Below are 17,330 nucleotides of genomic sequence, written 5' to 3'. Positions count from 1 at the left end.
AGTTTAAAGAAAAAAAAAAAGCTGCAGACAAAGTAAAGTAAGTGACATCTCTCTCCTTCAAAAAATGTAAGGGGGGGGGGTCTGTGATGTAAGGGGGGGCTCTGTGTGAGGGGGGCTATGTGTGGGGGTCTGTGATGTAAGGGGGGCTCTCTGATGTGGGGGGCTATGTGTGGGGGTCTGTGATGTAAGGGGGGGCTCTCTGATGTGGGGGGCTATGTGTGGGGGTCTGTGATGTAAGGGGGGGCTCTCTGATGTGGGGGGCTTTTTGTGGGGGGTCTGTGATGTAAGGGGGGGCTCTCTGATGTGAGGGGCTCCGTGGGGAGGGGGGGTCTGATGTAAGGGGGGCTTTTTGTGGGGGGTCTCTGATGTGAGGATGTGAGGGGGGCTGTGTGTGTGTGTGTGTGTGTGTGTGTGTGTGTGTGTGTGTGTGTGTGTGTGTGTGTGTGTGTGTGTGTGTGTGTGTGTGTGTGTGTAGGGGGTCTCTGATGTTAGGGGGGCTTTGTGTGTGTGTGTGTGTAGGGGGTCTCTGATGTTAGGGGGGCTTTGTGTAGGGGGTCTCTGATGTGCAGGGGGCTCTCTGATGTGGGGGGCTCCGTGGGGAGGGGGGGTCTGATGTAAATGGGGCTTTGTGTCGGGGGTCTCTGATGTGAGGGGGGCTCTGTGTGGGGGGGTCTCTGATGTGAGGGGGGCTTTGTGTCGGGGGTCTCTTATGTGAGGGGGGCTCTGTGTGGGGGGTCTCTGATGTGAGGGGGGCTTTGTGTCGGGGGTCTCTGATGTGAGGGGGGCTCTGTGTGGGGGGTCTCTGATGTGAGGGGGGCTCTGTGTGGGGGGTCTCTGATGTGAGGGGGGCTCTGTGTGGGGGGTCTCTGATGTGAGGGGGGCTCTGGGTGGGGGGTCTCTGATGTGAGGGGGGCTCTGTGTGGGGGGTCTCTGATGTGAGGGGGGCTTTGTGTCGGGGGTCTCTGATGTGAGGGGGGCTCTGTGTCGGGGGTCTCTGATGTGAGGGGGGCTCTGTGTCGGGGGTCTCTGATGTGAGGGGGGCTTTGTGTCGGGGGTCTCTGATGTAAAGGGGGCTTTGTGTCGGGGGTCTCTGATGTGAGGGGGGCTTTGTGTTGGGGGTCTCTGATGTGAGGGGGGCTCTGTGTGTGGGGTCTCTGATTTAAGGGGGGCTTTGTGTGGGGGGTCTCTGATGTAAGGGGGGCTCTTATGTAAGGGGGGCTAAGTTATTAGTGATCATAAAAAAGAAAAGTCAAATAAAGTGCAAAAAAGGTGCAAGAAAATTTGCGCGGGGGGGGGGGTGCTGCCACGGGATTAGCTCGCACAGGGCGCCTGATCACCTAAGGCCGGCCCTGGGGGCAGGTTAACCCAATGGTTAAGAATATCAGGAGCTGTGTCTATCAATGAACGAAAGAAATATATTTTAGACAACAATGTCCTTCCAACATCGTCTATCAAGTCTATAAGACATGGTTTAAAGAGTTTGACGTGAGGGAACTTAAATGACCTGCACAGAACCCTGACCTTTACACTGAAGAAAACCTTTAAAACAAACTGGAATGCATATTGCGAGTCAGGTCTTCATATCCATCAGTACCGACCGGACCCCAGAAGTATGCCTTTAGCTGAACAGGAACAAAAATGTAAAAGACTAATTCAAAATAGCAGAGTCTGGTAAAGCCACAGACAGGTGGGGGGACGCCTTATTAACTCCCAAGGTTTTGGAATGGGATGTTCGACAAGCTCATGGTTTTGACCATATATTATAATCCTGTAAATATATTCCTACCGAAAGTAATACAAATTGCATTTAACTAAGAAGTTTACTACAAATACCGCCCATTTCCTATACTATAAAACTAAATGATGTAGTATACGCAAACAATAAAATGTTGTAAAGCAGAAAGAAACATTACAAGAAAGTTCACCTAGATCGCGAGTGGAGGGGTTGGCACATATGAGGATTGTATTGAGCCAAGATGGTGATGGTGTCACATTGCTGTCCAATAATCAGTCTTGCTTGCTGCTCAGTAGCATTTCTTAGATTTATCCCATTAAACTGTTGGAAAAGCACACAATACAATCAACAGGATATGAACAAAATGCGGATATAAGCGATTTTGTCACTATAATGAAACTGTACCAAACGTCCACATTTTAATACTGGCTAGTGCAACATAAATGTAACACTGACTAGCATCTCTGCATGAGTGTGTACAAGCTCAAAGCTAAAATACTTTATTGATAAGACCAGGAACCAGTTAAAAGGAAAAAACACACACATTTCAAATGTTGAAAGTGAGACATTTTGCTAGTCATCCGAATGCCCGGTTGATGGGTCTGCCTTACGTGTATCGTCACACATTCACATCATCAGACTCCACCAAAGTGCTGGTCACCCCAAAGGAATTGGACACTCACCAGCGATATCTGCCCCCCCCCCCCCACTCTCATGGACAGGGCTTGCTCGCTTATTCATTGGCTCTTTATTCCGGTTCAGACAAATCCTCTGCATTCAAATTACATCCTTCACAACAGGATACACGTCCTCCTTCTCCTCAGTACCACACCATTATCCACATGGGCATATGTAAATAGAACAACCCCACTAGTGTGATACAGTTTATAAATAAAATCAGTCTTTATTTAGATTTTACAAAGTGTGCACTCACAAAACACATGCCTGATTATAGCCCATCAAATCAAGTACATCAATCACATCAGGCTGGATGACTCCCGCAACCATCCCGGGTACTCACGACCTCTCCATGCTGAAGTAAACCACAGGGATGTCTGTTCGTCTCTACAATGTACTTCGACCCGATACGACAATGGAAGTCAGGATCCACCAGGCGAGCCACTGAGAGCCTGAGCTAGTCACTTCCCACTCCTCCACAGCCTAGCGCTCCAGTGAGCGAGGAGGGGGCAGAGCAGAGAGCTGCTGACTGATAGTCAACAGCTCTCTGCTCGGGGAGCTGTCATAGCTGAGCGATCAACGGTGTTCGATCACTTGGTTCCCAGAGCAAAGACGCCAAGGGACCGATGCTGCATCCACCTAGGCAAGTATAAATTTAAGAAAAAAAAAAAACCCAAACTTCTCTTAACAAAGAAAACCCCTTCCCATTTCATGTTTTCAGCAATGGCAGCACATGGAAGAGAAATGTCACAAGGCCCGAGAAAGAAAATGTTTTCCTTACACAAGAAAGGTGAAGGCTACAAGAAGATTAGCAAAGCTTTACTTATCAGTCAGAATAATATAGCAAAAGTGATACAAAAATGTTACAAAGATGCAACTACATCCATCTCACAGATAACTTCCATGTACGGCCTGGACGTAACACCTCGACAGGAGCGTCTTCTGATAAGGGTTGATGAAAATCGCCATGCAAGTTCCCTGCAGTTAGCTAAAAAAATAGAAAGCCAAACTGGGGTGATTGTTTCCCGTGACACAATACGGCGTACACTGCAGAGGAATAGCATGCATGGGTGCCGTCCATGAAGGAAGCCTCTCCTAAAGCCCATGCACAAAAAAGCCTGCCTGGAATTTTCCAGGACCCATGCTAAAAATATAAGACTACTGGGAGGCTGTACTCTGGAGTGATGAGACCAAGACAAATGTTTTTGGAACTGATGGCTTCAAAACTGTATGGCGTCACAAAGCTGAGGAGTATAAAGCAAAATGCTTAGCGCCTACAGTGAAACATGGTGGTGGCAGTGTCCTTCTGTGGGGCTTGATGAGTACTGCTGTTGTGGGGGAGCTGCATTTCATTGATGGTATCATGAATTTACAGATGTACTGCTCTATATTGAAAGAGAAGAAGCTACCATCACTCCATGCCCCTAGTCGTTTGTGCACTTTTCTTTTTTTTTTTGAAATTATATTTATTGAGTTTTATAACAGTTGTGCACTTTTCTAACATGACAATGATCCAAAACACACATCTAAGGCCACTGTTACATTTGTCCTGGGAGTGCACTATATACATTTGACAGGTTGAAAGATAAATTTACACTGCCTAATGCATCGTTCTTCCGATTCCTGCAACTCCGACATGTCTATGCAGCGCAATTTGGGTCCTCCTTGTTCAAATTGGATTTGGAGGTTCTCCTCTGGGATGACGCTCTCAAAAAAACACTTTCTGTGATCTAAAAGTCACTACTTCCCACCGTTCATGTGGGACCGGATGCCCAGCTAACCGCGTGGCGTTCGGAGGAGCAGGACTTGGACAATGAAGACTGGGAAGATCTCTGGGACAGCCCATGTCAATCACTAATATTGACTAAAGACCAGCTGATCTAATTAAAAATAGTGCACAGAATTTATTTTACACCACGACTACATCGTACATATCAGTGTTTTTCAACCTTTTTTCAACCAAGAAACCCTTTACAATTTGGCAGAATCTCGAGGCACACCAACCAAAAATGTCAAAAAAATTGAATAGTTACTTACATCAATGGGATATTTGAGCCTGGGACGAACCACACAACCGCTCTATTCTTGAGTTAAAACGGAGTTCCACCCAAAAGTGGAACTTCCGCTTAAGGTAGTCCTAACCCCCTGACATGCCCCATTTGGCATGTCATTTTTTGGGGGGGGGGGGGGCGGGTACCTAGTTTTGACAGGTACCCGCTCCCACTTCCGCTCTGAGTGCCGCCGCGCCCTGAGCGGAAGTTCTCCTCTCCCCCTCCCTCCCTGCAATCTTCTGGGACATGTCAGAGGTCCCAGAAGTTTGCCGGCCAATAAAGACGCGCAGCGCAACTCGCGCATGCACAGTCCGTACCCGGCTGTGAAGCCGCAAGCTTCAAATCCTCCTCACTTCCTGGACCCTGAGTCCCTTCCAACCCGACTGACACTATGGGTTCTGACATAATTATTAAATAGACAACAACAAAGTTTCAATAATGAAAGATCAGTTTTACTGTCTTATTCAAAAAAAATTTAACAATTGTGAGTTCAACACAACAGGAAAAATAGATAAAGAGAACCAAGCTGAGATTCTGAGTCTTTAAAGCCCCAATGTCATAAAGGGGCGCAAGACTCAGAATCCTACATTTTCAAAAATATAAAAAAATGTAAATATATTACTGCTTTGGATGAGGAATAATATATTAATTGCTACTTCAGTAGATCATTCCTCCTTTAATGGTGTGAGAGTGACCAAACAGGTATAATACAAATATCCTTAAACTATTGAACAAAGCAATCAGTTTAAATTAGCTCAGCTGCTCTAATAATATATTGCAATCTGATAGAGGGCCTTGCTAATCTTCGCCGGCAGTGAAGCTCTCAATCATTCCATGAATGATATTTGTAATCCAGAATGAGAAAGGGAAATATTTGTAATCTAACAGAAAAGAAATATCGATATCCAGGCTCTGTCTAAGATGTATACAGTCTAGGGATTTGTGTGTATACAGTTGAGGCCTTTTTGGTTTACCACACACTAATACAGAACTGCAGTGTCCTATAGCAACCGTTCTATCACAGTGAAACTCCCTTTGTATCTGTACTGCGCCACAGGCCTTTCCTTGCTCTGTATCTGTGAGTTACAGTGTCTGATGTAATCAGATATCTCTCACCCAATCCGTTGGTGTCCTTGCTCAGCAGTCCTCCACACCAGGCCAGTTACTCCGCAGTAACACCCGCCACCTCTCTCCGGTGTGTCTGCTCTCAGTTCGTCACCTTCCTCCGTGACATTCGCCACCTTTCCAAGGTGTCACCGCAGCAGCTCTTCCTCCTTCCGCACAGCAGGCTGTCATGAGGCAAGTGAGTGAACCGTTGGTCCCGCCCCTAATTTATAGACTCTCCCATCAGTCCTCGCAGAACCCACAGCTCCCTGGGAGTAGAGTTCAATCCAGTGTGCCGTCCAGTCTCGACCCTCTTCGGGACTACATTTCCCACAATCCAACATACCAGTCTCTTAACAGAAGCCCAGAAATTAAAGACAGTACATCAGCCTTCATCACGCTGGAATTGATTTCTTCACCTGGCTACACATAAAAGATATGTGGGTTTTAAATACCGTATTATTGATAATGGAAACTGCACTTCTTTTTTTATGTTGTATTCCGCTTGCACATCTGGTGCAGTTTGGCCCCAGCGCAGGTGTAGCGCAGAATACCTGCGGTTTTCATGAGCGTTACCTGTGGTTTCTCAAACTTCTACTATGTCCTACATTTTTGGTGCATTTTCTGAAAGCACGCCAAAAATGAGGGACATAAAAGTCTATAGGAAACCACAGGAAATGCACATGAAAACCGCTGGTATCCTGCGCTGCGGCCAAACTGTGCAAGCAGAATAAAAAACATAAAAAAGAAGTGCAGTTTCCATTATCAATAATACAATATTTAAAACCCACATATCTTATGTATATTTAGATTACATAAAAAAAAAAAAAATTTGGTGAAAGCAATAACCAATTACCAGGTAAAGTAAATGACATATCACATAATTCATGTAACTCACGAAGCCCAGAGGAGTCACTGAAGAGCCTCCTCCCGGTTATTCCTCCTCTTCTCAAAGGCCCACATGCTCTGCTGTAACTCGGCGAAAAGCGCGCTAGCCAGCAGCTCCCAGGACCCGTGGCTCTCACCTCCCAGCAAGCATGTTGTGTGCCAGATCCTCCCATAGCAAGATGCAGTCGGGAGGCCCGCAAAGCTTCCCGAGCGCATGTGGCAGCGGGAAGTGAATTTAGCCGTCCCCTCTGTCACAACTAAATGGCAAACTTTTTTTTTTTAAGATTGCTGCAAGTCGGGGTCATTTTGCCACGGCACACCAGGGTGCCACAGCACCCTGGTTGAAAAACCCTGGTGTATAACCTAATTCCTCTTCTTGCTGTTGGAGATGCTCTAGTGACCCTGCTGGATTTGCCCATATCTTGTGGGAACGCCCTCAGATTAGTAGCTACTGGCGGGAAGTGTCCCAGTTTATATCTACCCTAACTACTATACAGGTCCCTGTAAAAGTTGGCGTTTGCCTCCTGGGGCTAGTTGACTCTCTGGCCATTAGTAGGGTGAGGTGTACTCTCTTGGGTTTCTTATTATTTTATGCCAGGAAGGCGATAGTGCTCAAATGGAAACCAGACCCAGACCCTAATCTGCCCTTCTGGAAGTGCTTAATCAAGAAGTTTGTACCCCTATACAAAGCTACTCATTTGTCCCAGGGTTGCCCTAGGAAATTTGAGAAAGTCTGGCTCTTGTGGACAGATTCGGAGTATACAACAGATGATCAGGATTCCACAGACTCAATTAATTCCCCCTGATATGGTTTACTTGATATAAACAAAGTTATTCCTCTGCAAGGACTCACATTACATTTGTTCTTGTACGATTATAAACACAAGCTAATATTCTTTAATAAATTATCCTGATGGTTGAGAGGGAACAGGAATCTCCTTATAATTAATCAACCCTTGAAGTGATTTTATAAGAGAATGACAGAGCGTTGTGTATGGAAGTTGTGTTTTTTCCCTTTTTTTTGGGGGGGGGGGTTCTATATTAGGAGGTGTTGGTAGTTCTATGTTTTATGTATTACCCGGGGAATGCCCAAAGGCTATGTTTTGTACCGATACATCTCAATTTTTCAATAAAAATACATAAAAAAAAAAAAAACACATTCCCAGACCACTATTGGTTGTCCAAATACACAGCACAGCAGTAGCGGTCGGTCTTCGCATCTGTATTATCTGACTGAAACTTTGGACAGAGCCATCTGATCTGTAACAACATCTTGTATACACATCTGTTAGTACATTTCAGCTTGAGCTATTGATCTTTTTAAACAGGCTTTTACAAAAGGTGGGAAGCGGAGGAAAACATGTGGAATGGAGATTAGTGCTCCACCTGCAGGCTTGTCAGAAGACTACACACATTGCAAGATTTCGTATTTAGTGGACAAAGGAGGACTTTATTTTTTAGTCATGGCCATATTAAAGAAAGAAAATATGTCTCTTTAAGGAAAGTAAACAGAGGACAGACACAACTTGTCTCTCTGTGTGAAAAAGGTTGCAAATGCATCTGGCCACTGTTCAGTTAAGTTGTGGTGGTGCTACTCATGAAGGTTCCTTACAAAAAAAAAATCAAAGCGGTTTTGTATAAACAAACATATAGAGTATTTTAGATAGTGTTTTAGGAGCCCCCAAACTGCAGAATGTAAGTCCGCCAAATGCTGGTTCTGAAGAAGCGTGTACAATCACGCGAAACGCGTCAACGGCTTATGGCAGACGCCACCGCAAACAGCCCATCCTCAACACAGGAACCGCCGACTCTGTAGAAGTCTTTAACCGCCGTAACACCGGATCAAAAAGACTCAACACGTGTATGCAGCAGGAAAAATCACTTGCACGGAGGAAAAGCAGGTCTCCCCTTTACCCTTTCCCCCCTGTCAGATCCCGCTATACAGCGTTCAACATAAAGCACTATATTGGTGGAACGGAGCAACGGACAGTAACAAACGGCGTGGTTTGAAAAACCACACAGAGGGATACCAATCTGGATGTTCCCGCGAAGCTCTGAGGTAATATAGCTCTACGATACCGAGACAGGTCGACCGGACAACAAGCGGTGAGTAAAGACAACACATACACTGTTCGATTCTTTTGTCTTACAATCGGGCACAGCCCAGAAGACACTCATCATACTCATACTTGTCCAGGTCCCGGGTACCAAGAGCCCCCATTGCCGGTGAACAAAACACAGATACTACCCTCTAAATCACAAGTTCAACACACAAGAAAAGGAAAACAGTTTCACCCCCTCCTTCCACAAAAGGGATCAATTGGATCTGACAACTCTTTACCAACCCCCCCTTCTCCCCCCTCCACTTTTCCTCCCCCATCCGCATAGATTCTACATCAACACAACTTGCTGCATAGTGTTATACTCCCTAAGATAGGATTAAGACTACTCCACAGCGCTGTCAAATCCTCACAATATGAGCTCCAACGCACAGATCTGAAATATCATTAGAAGAATAAATCTTCCTTCTTTTGATTACTGGATTCATCTCATACAGGGGCATTATTTTTACACCCCACTTTGAAGAGACATATTGTGACTTTGACCAAATTTCATCCTAACTACTTGATAGTCGGGAGAAGCCTTTTTGTTATATCACTTGCATACTCTGCATGTACTGAAATTCAATATTTACATGCTTGTTTTGAAAGAAGTGTATATATTTACCTTTAATTTGCAAGTGATTTACCTCCATAGGCAACATATGGTTCTATAAGAAATACATTGTACAAAAGAAGTGATACACTGTTCCATTGGAGGTACTACTCCCAACTACCACTATCTTTTGAGGGTGGGCAAAGCACGGTGGGGATTATAGCTTCAATTAGCTGCCCCACCGTTATCTGTCCAGAGAACAATGTCCTAAATAGATGATTATAATTAGTCATCTTTCTCTATTGTCAACTGTATATGTCATTTTTATTTATTTTTTGAATAATTTTTGTAATCACCAATAAAGTTTAAATATGCACCTCAGAAATTTGTGAGCCAAGTAATTGCAACCATCTTGAGAGGATCTATATCCCCTCTACATACCCCCCTTTTTTCTCCCATAGTAATATTACGGTTGCCTGTGGTTCCTGGTACTATACATACCAAAAAACTGAGATATCATATCCATCTGGATCCGATACCGTGATCACACCTATTCCCTGGTATTTTATTTTTTACTCATGAAGGTTCCTTACAAAAAAAAAAATCAAAGCGGTTTTGTATAAACAAACATATAGAGTATTTTAGATAGTGTTTTAAAGTGTTTTTTTTTTTTTTGTTAACACTGGAGAGACCTCCTGCACAAAGGTCTTGATCAGAAAGTGGGAAGCCATCACTCTCTGGAAATGAAAGTTAAGAGCAGAAATCTGGTCCTAAGGGCCAAGTGGTGGTTTACGCTCCACTCCAAGAAAGGATCTGTCCCACAGAGAAACAGCCCATTGGACTCATGCCATGCAAAGAAGTACCCCCATCACATCTGATGATAGACCTTGCAGGAGGTAGCCTTCCTAGCTTTAAACATTATAAAAATAACACTCCGAAATACTCCGGTCTGTCGGAAACGGAGCTCCAGCAGCCATGCCATTAAAACCAGTTTTTTGAGAATCAGGGTGGTAAATTGGTCCTTGAGAATAAAAGCCTCTGAACTTTTCAGAGGGTGGCACCTGAGCAAGGAGCCCCCAAACTGCAGAATGTAAGTCCGCCAAATGCTGGTGGGCGTGACGCAGGCTTGAAGAATAAAGCATTCTAGAGGAAAAGATCAGAACTATCTTTTAGCCGGAGGACACCACCTCCAGAACTCATTTGTCCAGAAATGAGGGATAGCCACCAGCCTGCAAGAGATAGAAGCTATCACCCAACCTTCAGATGATGTGGTGGGGCCGCACCTTCATGCAAAATTGGGCTTTTCGGCAGGTTTCATATGGTGGCACACAGAGAAGAGGAGGTGGCAAGAGTGCCAGTGGGAGACCCGAGAAAGAGGAGGTTCCGGGCTGCTCTGTGCAATACTATTGCAAAGAGCAGGTAAGTAGCCTGTTTATTATTAAAAAATAAAAATACCATTTACAACATCTATAAAGGCTTAGTAGCTGGTCTTTTCCATTACATTGTAATGAGAACTGGACTCAAGCCAGCTCCCAACCCAGCTGTTGGGACAAACCACGCTAAGCTAGCTGAGAATTGTTTGCTGTCAGTCATGAGACATTCTCACACCCATATTCAGAATGTAACAGGTTATTATAGCACCAGCCCCCACACCCCCGATCCCCCATTGTGACAGCGAGCAGGGGATTTTCGACTCAAAACTCCACTCCCTCGCTGTCACAATAAAACAAAAAGAAAGAAAAGACAAAAACACCCAGCTGGCCACGTCATTCATTCACAGATTTCTGTGTGAATGTGAAAACTACAAGTACTGAGAGCCTTTGTGGCTGTCAGCTTGTAGCTCTCAATGAAGCTACAAGCTGGACAGGGTAGGAAAAAGAGGGGGAGGGGTATGTCTCTATGTCAAGAACAATATAAAGGTGATAGAAAGGAGTGACATTACGGATGGGATAAGCATGGATTTAGAATCTGTGTGGGTTGAACTCCATAGGGAAGGAGAAAAAGGGAAAAGTAGTTGTGGGGGTTTTCTACAGGCCACCTAACCAAGGGGAGGAGGTAGAGCTGGAATTTTTAGCACTTTTGGGTAAAGTGGCAAGATTGGGATCAGTCATCATATTGGGGGACTTAATTTATCCCGACATTGACTGGGACGAGGGGACTGCACACTCACAGAAGGCCCGTCTATTTACGGAAACCTTACAGGACAACCATGTCACAGTTGGTGGATTCCCCTACCAGAGAAAACGCAGTCCTGGATCTATTGATCACTAATGACCCAGACCTAATCTCGGAGGTAGGAGTCCAGGACAACCTGGGCTCTAGCGATCACAGGATGATCACATTTAGTGTAAATAACAATATAACACGGCAAGTGGGGAACATAAGAACCCTAAACTTCAGAAGGGCAAACTTTCAAAAATTGTACTGATTGATGGAAAGGGTAAACTGGGACCAAACCCTGGGATCACTGACCACAGAAGAAAAATGGGAATGCTTTAGGAACATATTAAGCAAATGCATCTTTCAGTGCATTCCTATAGGAAATAAATTTAGAAGAGACAAAGCCAAACCTGGCTGGCTAAACCGTAGCGTTAAAAAACTTATTAGGGGAAAAAAATTGGCCTTCAAGAAATATAAATCAGAGGGCACAGTATCGACTTTCGAGCAATACAAGGAGGCAAATAAGAAAAGTAAACAAGAAATCAAGATGGCTAAAATCAACTTTGAGAGACAAATAGCGGAGGATAGTAAAAAAAAACCCAAAGAAATTCTTTAAATATATCAACAGCAAAAAAACTAGGGCAGAGCATATTGCACACATAATTAACAATGATGGGAGGATGGTTACAGAGGACACTGAAAAAGCAACCGTGCTGAATGCTTTTTCTCGTCAGTCTTTACACAGGAAAAGGAGGGGTACACTGACCATGACTGTATGGTTAGTAGTAATACACAGGACTTGCCACTATGGCTAACAGAGGGTGAAATCAGGGAAAGGCTGGATAAACTTAACACAAACAAATCACCAGGCCCGGATGGCGTACATCCGAGAGTGCTCAAGGAACTCAGTAAGGTTATATCTAGACCACTGTTCCTGATCTTTGCTGACAGTATTAGGACAGGAGATGTACCAGGGGATTGGAGGAAGGCTAACGTGTTTCCGATATTCAAAAAGGGTCAGAGGCATATCCCGGGAAATTATAGGCCTGTCAGTTTGACATCAATAATATGTAAACTTCTGGAGGGGATGATAAGGGACTATATCGTAGAGTATGCTAAAGACAAGCAGGGTTTGCTCTTGAATACGAAACTGGCTAAAAGGCCGTGTCCAAAGGGTGGTAATAAACAGCGCTTACTCAGACTGGTCTGAGGTAGTAAGTGGGGTGCCCCAGTGCTCAGTCCTGGGACCAACCTTGTTCAATTTATTCATAAACAGCATTGAGGACGGGATCAGTAGTTCATTATCAGTTTTTGCAGATGACACAAAATTGGCCAGGGCAATAACTACACAGCATGAAGCAGATATCCTACAGAATGACCTGGACAAAGTAACGGAGTGGGCAACGATATGGCAAATGAGGTTTAACGTGGAGAAGTGTAAGGTTTTGCACTTGGGGACTAAAAACATAAAAACACAATACACGTTAGGAGGGGAACCCTTGGGGGAATCAAAAATGGAGAAAGATCTGGGAGTCTTGGTTGATGATCGATTAGGCAACAGCATGCAATGTCAAGCGGCAGCTGCCAAAGCCAGCAGAATATTAGCATGCATAAAGAAAGGGATGTATTCCAGAGATAAGACTATAATCCTTCCACTTTATAAAACTCTGGTCCGACCGCATCTGGAGTATTCTGTCCAGTTCTGGTCGCCAGTCCTCAGGAGAGATGTGTTGGAAATGGAGAGAGTCCAGAGAAAGGCAACTAAACTGATTAGGGGGTTGGAGGACCTTAACTATGAAGAGCGGCTGCGATCGCTCGATTTATTCTCCCTGGAGAAGAGACGTCTGAGTGGGGACAGGATAGCAATTTATAAATATCTTAATGGGGATCTCAGCTTAGAAAAAAAACTGTTCATTCGAAGGAATTGCATGAGGACTCTAGGACATACAATGCGATTAGAGGAGAAGCGTTTTAACCTCAGGCAACGAGGAGGGTTCTTTACTGTTAGGGCTACAAGATTGTGGAATTCTCTACCACAAGAGGTGATTTCTGCGGGTAGTATGGTGGCTTTCAAAAGACTCTTAGACTTACATCTCAAGGATCAGGACATTAAGGGTTATGTGAGATGATTACAGCCACACACACCTACACAGGTTGAACTGGATGGACTATTGTCTTTATTCAACCTCACCTACTATGTAACTATGAACTACCAGGGCATTGTTGAGCACTCTAGGTAGTTCATGGAGTCTTCCTGAAAGTGTGTGACTGCCTGTTTGTACAAGGTACAAGTAGACAGCTAACATAGAATGTCTGCAAGAGCCCAGCATAGCCTCCACGACCATTTGCTTTGCAGGTTCATTGGAAAAAATAAATAATGCACATCCTTTTTTATGGGTAAAAAAAAAAAATATGCATTTATTAATTTTTTTTTTTACCAAGGTGAACTTATCCCTTAAAACTGCGCACGCCTGTGGAATGGCAAACTACAGTAAATTAAATTATCCATAGCAATGCTTAACAGGTTACCAGTTTAGAGTTATACAGGAGGTCTGGTGTTAGTATTTCTGCTTTCGCTCTGATGTTCACGGAGATACCTCACATGTGTAACGCGATTACCATTTACATATGCGTGCAGGACCTACGTGCATGGTCGCATTTGCGTGTGTGTATTTTAATGTATTTTTCTTAAGACAGAACTTTTAATTTTTTGGATCATTGCTATCAGAAGGGATGAACAACAAAGACTAATTCGGGAGAGGAAGTTAATGGGACATGTCTGTGACCCTTGCGATCTATGTTCTCGATAAGTCCAATAATTGTCCATATAATGTTAAATTGTGGTGGAAAATTCCTCTCGGAACAGGAAAGAAGCAGCTAGTGTGGCAGATGGTAATCAGAATAGGCAGAGGAAGGAAGGGAGTCATATTGGGGACATCCTTCAGAGTAAAGCGTACTATGGCCCTGATTGGAAAATCTAACACTCCCATTAGGAGACAAGAGCGGAGCCTGAGCTAGCAAGTCTAACTGATCCTTTTCCCTTGTGCTTGAAAATCTGCTGTGCGTGTGAATATGTGAGGGGTAGTCACAACCTCTGCAGCAGTAGAGATGGAGGGAAATGTCTCGATGCAAAGCACTTGCAGGTCGCTGTAAATCCCAGATAGTGTGGTAACTACTGCTATACTGTTCCACCAGAAGAGACCAAGAAGATGTTGCAGGTCCAAAGTCAGCTTCGAAGTAGAAGAGGCAGAGCTAGCAGCCCCAGTAACCCCATTGAAAGTGAGGCAGCACAGTAAGCACCACAAGGGGAGGTACCAGGTGGAAATAAGCTGGCACAGGTGCACAATTCTAGGAAAAAGAATGTGCTTCATATTTAAAGAGACCCCAGTATTACTGGCATTTAGCCATGAGTACCAGACGATTAGAGAACAAAAGGAAGAGTCAGGACATAAACATTTAAAGGGCTACTGCACTGTAAACACAGTTAAAGATTCTGTAGGCAGGAATTTCCCCATCTTGGCTTCAACCTCCACAACAGGCATAACCCCCAGACTTTTTTTAGTGATAGGACTTAGAAGCTGGCAGACTGACACTAAAACTCTAAAGCACACTGTGGCTAACTTAACGTCTTGCACTACAGCAGGATACAGTGCATGTCAGCAACATTACAGGCTGGCCCCACTTCAGGAAGCAGGAATCTTGACAGAAGCATCACAGAGAGAGAGAAAAAGAAACTTCCTTAGTAAGAAAGTAAGCTTCCCTTAGTAGAGAGAGGAGGTCCATAACCTAGTAAAAAACTGGGGCTAACAGGGAATGGTTGTAAAGGGGGATGTTCTTCCAGCCTTCTTTTTTGGTCAGTGTCCAATCACCTGAAGGTAGCTGCATATAACTCCATCATAACGAATAAAGAGCTTGTGTCCCATACTGTAAGGCTATGAAACAATCACCACTCAGTTTTGTCTAAACTGTCAGCAGTGGACAGTGATAAGCTAATGTCTATGGATATTCTTTAGAGCATGGTAAAAATTCAAGATTAAGTTTATAAAGTGTAATATATAGCATACTGCATTTAAGACCCTTTATGAGGCTAATGAAACTGGATTGAAGACTGAGGAAGAAGAGCGCTACAGTTTGCATTACAAGAGAAGTCTAGGATCTGCCAAAGTGCTAAACTTTCACCAACTGGCATTGGAGAAAACCTTACCTCCAACAACTGGTCCCCATACTCCAACCCAGCTTGCTGTGCAATGCTTCCTGCCATCACCTTTGATACAAAGATTCCCCCACTCTCTCCTCCTCCAATAGAAATTCCCAAGGGCTCAACGCCTTTCTGTACTCGGACATGTCGAGGCTCATCCACTAGCGGCCTGAAAAGAGGAAACAGAGCTCAATGTACCATTTAAATGTAAAAGATTTATTACTTTGACTAAACTTTTCTGAATACTGAATCCACAAAAACTCTTCAATTACCCTTGGCATAACGTTTAAGTGCTACATCATGATTTACTTAAATTATAATTTAGTTAACAACATATACAACACAAATACCTAAACCAACAAGGATACGATTAAGGTGGTTTAACCCACAAAAACAAAGGTAAAGCTAGAAATACCTACAAAATTATACTAAAAACAAGATCCCATGATGTGTAGGTCAACCATATGTCAATACATCATCTTTTTGATTGCGTTTTCAGAGACATTGCTAAGATGCCCCAAAACACACAGAAAAGAAAAGAAAAAACAAAAACAGTACTGCTGTATTAACATATGGGGTCAGCAAAGCAGGATTAGAAAGAGGCGTGCTTTCTTTAGTCACTCCATTAATGCACCTATAGGTGCTTTCAGGAGAATAACAATCACCCAAGCTGGTAAATATAGCACAGCTTATCTTCATACATTTCTTCCCTGTATCTGAATTAACTCAAACTATGGTGGGAACATCAGAAACACTTTGGCTGGCTATACATTTTTCTTATTCAATTTCCTTTAGATTTATCTTCAACTATGTAGTGCAAGCTCCTGCCTGATTGAATACAAGTTAGAAGTGTTTAGGTCTGACCTCATATTATATGGTAAAACTAAACGAGAATTGTACATGAAAATTGTATAATGTATAGCCAGCCTTAGTCGGCTGACTTGTGCAGCATACAATGGAAGCCACACAAGCCACACAGAATATTTAGTCTTTGTTCATCAAATAAAGTTGCGCACAATTTCATCATCTGTTGCTGCATTCTAGCAGCAGTTCCCTCAACCCATCTATTCAGGCTTTAAAACCAAAGATTGCTGGTATTAAAGGGGATTTGTAAATCAAAACATGAGCCTTGCTTGAGTAGGCCTTTACTATACATGTCCAGCATTGCTTTTTACCCAATCTGTTTTCCAGAAGCTTATGCTACCAAGTAGCTCATAAGTATGTTAGACAAATGCCTCAGATAGCTTGTACCTAGCTGGCCACTTGCAATTAAAATGTCCAAAAAAGTGTAAAAAGAACCTCCCACAGAAAAAAAAAAAAAAAAAAAAAACTCTAAAATTATGACAAAAACCTCAATGATGGGTAAAGTTCAGGAGTAAGTCTTGGCTGTCGTAAATCTTGTAGGAAAAAAAAAAATCACTATTTTTACCACATGCATTTCTGTTCCCCATGTCAAAGATTACAGTAAAGCTAGATTTTGTTATGCCTCAAAGCAGTGATTGTCATGTATATTCTGACCTACAAAAATTTTTCTTTTTTTGTCTTACTATTTCTTTTGCAGTATTCGTCAATGAAAATAAACACCAACAACCACATAAACAAGCTTTACAATACAATTTCCAGATTGATCGTGATCCTTGCCATTATTTTAATCTTTGTTTTTCTTTATAACCCTCCCAAAACACAAATGGTACCACTGCATGCATCAACATGCACCAACTGAAAAGACGACAAAGCCTCACAATTCAGCTATAGGAATGACCAGCAAGTGCAATGCATACCCACCCCAGAGAGCCATGGACTGTATGGAAACCGCAAAATGCATTCCAACATGCTACAAGAGCAGGGACATTTTCAAAGA

The 17,330-nt window shown here is 43.5% G+C and overlaps 1 protein-coding gene across 6 annotated transcripts in view; it reads right to left on the bottom strand.

The window, feature by feature from the left end:
• The window catches only part of DLG5 (discs large MAGUK scaffold protein 5), a 235,608-nt gene that overhangs the window by 65,584 nt on the left and 152,694 nt on the right, over positions 1-17,330 (bottom strand). For all 6 annotated transcript variants that reach the window (XM_082268205.1, XM_082268207.1, XM_082268208.1 and 3 more), the window contains 2 exons: positions 15,476-15,638; positions 1,926-2,056 (listed from right to left, as the gene is read on the bottom strand). In XM_082268205.1, coding sequence (XP_082124331.1) covers positions 1,926-2,056; positions 15,476-15,638 — 294 coding nt within the window. The remainder of the gene's footprint in view (positions 1-1,925; positions 2,057-15,475; positions 15,639-17,330) is intronic.

This window comes from Pelophylax lessonae, assembly GCF_965119305.1.
Source record: "Pelophylax lessonae genome assembly, chromosome: 9".
NCBI lineage: Eukaryota > Metazoa > Chordata > Amphibia > Anura > Ranidae > Pelophylax > Pelophylax lessonae.
Note: the sequence above shows the minus strand (reverse complement) of the source record. Positions and strands in the feature narration are given on the sequence as shown.